This window comes from Triticum urartu, chromosome 1 (assembly GCF_003073215.2).
Source record: "Triticum urartu cultivar G1812 chromosome 1, Tu2.1, whole genome shotgun sequence".
In the NCBI taxonomy this organism is placed as follows: Eukaryota; Viridiplantae; Streptophyta; class Magnoliopsida; order Poales; family Poaceae; genus Triticum; species Triticum urartu.
Window position 1 is genome coordinate 86,386,452 of NC_053022.1, and position 3,496 is coordinate 86,389,947.

Consider the following 3,496-nt stretch of genomic DNA (forward strand, 5'->3'; position numbering starts at 1 on the left):
AAGCCGCCATGACAGCCTTACGAAAACCCTAGATCGCAGCCGATCCTTTACCCAACCGAGTCCAGGGAGTGATCTAGAGGAGGGGGGAGGTCGTGAGATTGGGGAACAGAGTACAATCGACGCGATTGCCGGACGGAAGTAGTAAACTCTGGTGGCGGCACCTCCAAAGGACTAGAGAACCCTAGTCGCCAGACCTAGGGGAACGGCAGGTGATGGAACCTTCTGGTGTGAAGTCAATCTTGAAAGTGGTAATTTTGAGAAGCCGCGTATTGAAAGTGGCAAATATTTAATTTTTTCCTTGTCCTTGGTTGTGGGGTGAGCGTGAGGGCCACTATGGGCCAGAATGGCCCAACGAGTCCAACACGATGATGAGTGGTCGAATGGATGCCCACTATGTGAATGGGCCTAGGCCTCTGACCGTCCGGCGCGCGCCTAAAAGGGCCCAAGTTGTGATATGATATGGCTCCTCTTTCTATTTCGAGATCCCCGACTCGTCCATCTTAGAGAGAGAGAGAGAGAGAGAGAGAGAGAGAGAGAGAGAGTCCTCTTCCATGGCCGGCGGCGATTCTTCTCCCGTGGCGGCTGCGGCTGCGGCTGCGGCGAGGAAGTGGGAGTGGGACCAAGAAGAGTATCGGTGCGAGCCGGCGGAGTATTCCGTGGACCCGCGATACAGCGAGTACGACCCCAAGCAGGGCTGTTTCATATGCGTCCGCTACTTCTTCGACGGCAAACTCAACCTGGACCAGGAGTGTACGTTCCAGTCCAATCCAATCCAATCCCCCTTAATATGCATCTCGTTATGTTCGGTTAAACATCTTTAGGAGGTGGATTTTGATTCATAGCAGATTTAATCCTCTCCAATCCACTCAAATCCCCTTCATACCACTCCCCTTGCAACATAACAAGCCTTTCGAACCTTGTTGCTTCGTTATGCATGTCTAATTCATTTCAATTCAAACACCAGTCAGTCAGTATCATTCATTCATCAAATTCAGTCTGAAGGTTACTTTCACTTTCTGCTAGATTTATTCGGAAGCAAAGGCTGCCACTTTCAAATTCATTCCTCAATTAGGCTCGGTTTACACCTACATACATACATACATACATACATACATACATACATACATACTCCTTTGTTACTCTCTTTGATTGATTTATATGCGTTTTCTTCTCATTTGACAGCACCTGTTGGTCCCATGCGACATACTGGTAAAATCTTCAAAGAGGGATTCCGGCTCAAAAACTCAGTCAATGTTGTCTCCATCAAGATTGTTTCCTCTGACTATGGCTACCCACTCTATGTCTACGGTACCATCATAGCCAGGGACAGTCTGGATCGAAAATGTGTCTATATATTCCGGCACGACCAGGATGATTGCCAGCTCATCACCTCAAAGGTATTACTGCCACAGACACATACAATATATCAATGTGTGTTTTCTTGTACTGGTACCTCATATCAGTCGGTTGATTTCCTGACGGAGAAATTTTGAGTTAAGTTGTGCGCAACTTCTATAAATGATTACTTATGAATGTTGTATCTCAGTAATCCATATTTGGGTTTTGTATGTTATACTTGAATAACGGATCTAGTTTTGTATCTGTTCCATACTCGGATGTACAGATACTTGAGCCAACCAGCGAATCCGTATTGGATACCGTATCAGATACCGATTTGCCTCCGATACTCCCCCAATGCGTATCCATGGAGTATCCTTGAATAAATGATTTAAAACAAGTACAATATTCCCCCGATACTTGCCAATACGTTTTGGATACGGCCCAGCCCAATTAAGAGCCCTCTCAACCCAGTAAAGAAGCAACCAGCAACCCTAGTACCCCGATGGCCCCCATCCGTTCCCTCCAAGTTTCTTTCCTCCTTCTCAAGCTCACACCAGGTGGCGGCTGCTCCCCCAGTGCCAGCGGCTAGCCGGCGACGAGCTGCCCCTCCTCCTCACTAACGTCCTCGCTCAGGCGAGGCTAGTAGCTGCATGCTCAGGAGAGCAAACATGAAAGTAATATGCTGTTCCTAACTTCTACACTTTATTTTTGAATTAAAAAATAGTAAAATGTATCGCCGTATTGGCACTTTTTCAAAATGGTGAATTTACGTATCCATATTGGCCCGATACCGATACTCGTATCCGTATCGGTGCTTCATAGGTTCCATATGATGTTGATTTTAACGATACTCCAATTAGTTGTCTTATTATAGCGAATAGTGTTAGGAGCCAGGGGTTTATCATTTGCGTGCGTGAGTTTATGGCACTACAGCAATCTGCACAATAAGAAAAGGAGAAAAAAAAACATGGGCACAGATGTAGCACAATTTTTCTGAGTCTAATTACCTTGTTTCGCCATTCAAAACATAGCTAAAAATGAACCCCAAATCAAGGGTAAATTCAATCAATTCCAGAAACAAGCATCTGGAATTTATCTATTTGAATTGGTCTTGCAGGATGATTCATTGATTTTGACTGGACCCAAGAGAGGATTCATGGTATGCGATGATATATTCTTCGAAATCAATCTGAAGGTGAAGAATGTGCATGGGAGGACTGTCGATGATGATAGACTCGGTAAAGGCCTGATAGAGGTGGATGCTATCCGCAGGCTGGAATATAGTCCCAGATATGTGGTTGATACGGAAACACTTGTCAGCATGCACAGCATATTGGATTTGAACTATACATTCATTAGGAGGTCGGTGGAGGGCACTGTTGAGATCAAGATCCTTGAGGGACCTGATGAATTCCATGGGAAGATTGTTGCTTCCACTACCAGCATTCCATGCGACATTGTGCTACATGATAGCAAAGTGAGTGGTGCGCTAACGGCAGGTGACAATGGAGTCGTACAAATGGCGCGGCGCGTAGTAGGAGTCTCTGTGGATGAGATGCTGGTGTTGACTGTTGCTGCTGCTGTCGGTGATGATGAGTTATCTGCCTGCACTGTTCAGTTTACTCCAAGGCGCAATGGTTACGATGATGAGAGTATCACTTGCGGGGAGTACAAGATGCTTCTGAAGGTCACTTGGTCGATTGTGTATTTCTGATGTACTGTAACTCTTAGTTATTCAGTCGTAGTCTGCCAGATTCTCTAGATCCTTTTAATGTAAGGAAGCTTCATTATGTGAACCAGTCATGATACATGCCCAAACAGTATATGTTCCAGCGGGTATTGTATCTATTCTGACTCTTCTGTCTGATGTAAGCTAGTTTTACTGGAATTGCTTGTGGTGCATGCATGAAATTTAAGAGTTATACCCCCTCCGTCACATAATATAAGATGTTATTGTGGGTATATTAATTGTCATAACATCTTAAATTATTGGATGGAGGGAGTAGTATTTACTGCCATCCTAAAAGTAATGTCTACGAAGTTTTTCGCCTTGTTGAATTGCAAGATGTACTAACAAGAATATATATGTCTATGCCTTGTTGAATTACAAGATGCAGTAGCAAGATCTTGAGACCCGTTTGTTAGAATCGAATTG

General features: G+C 44.6%; 1 protein-coding gene across 1 annotated transcript; it reads left to right on the forward strand.

Annotated features, from left to right (window-relative positions):
* Positions 1–501: 501 nt before the first annotated feature.
* Positions 502–3,243, forward strand: LOC125511069. The gene is made up of 3 exons (XM_048676384.1): positions 502–750; positions 1,183–1,397; positions 2,459–3,243. Exons 1-3 carry the CDS (start codon positions 552–554, stop codon positions 3,053–3,055), a joined length of 1,011 nt encoding a protein of 336 aa, XP_048532341.1. The 5' UTR covers positions 502–551; the 3' UTR covers positions 3,056–3,243.
* Positions 3,244–3,496: the final 253 nt, after the last annotated feature.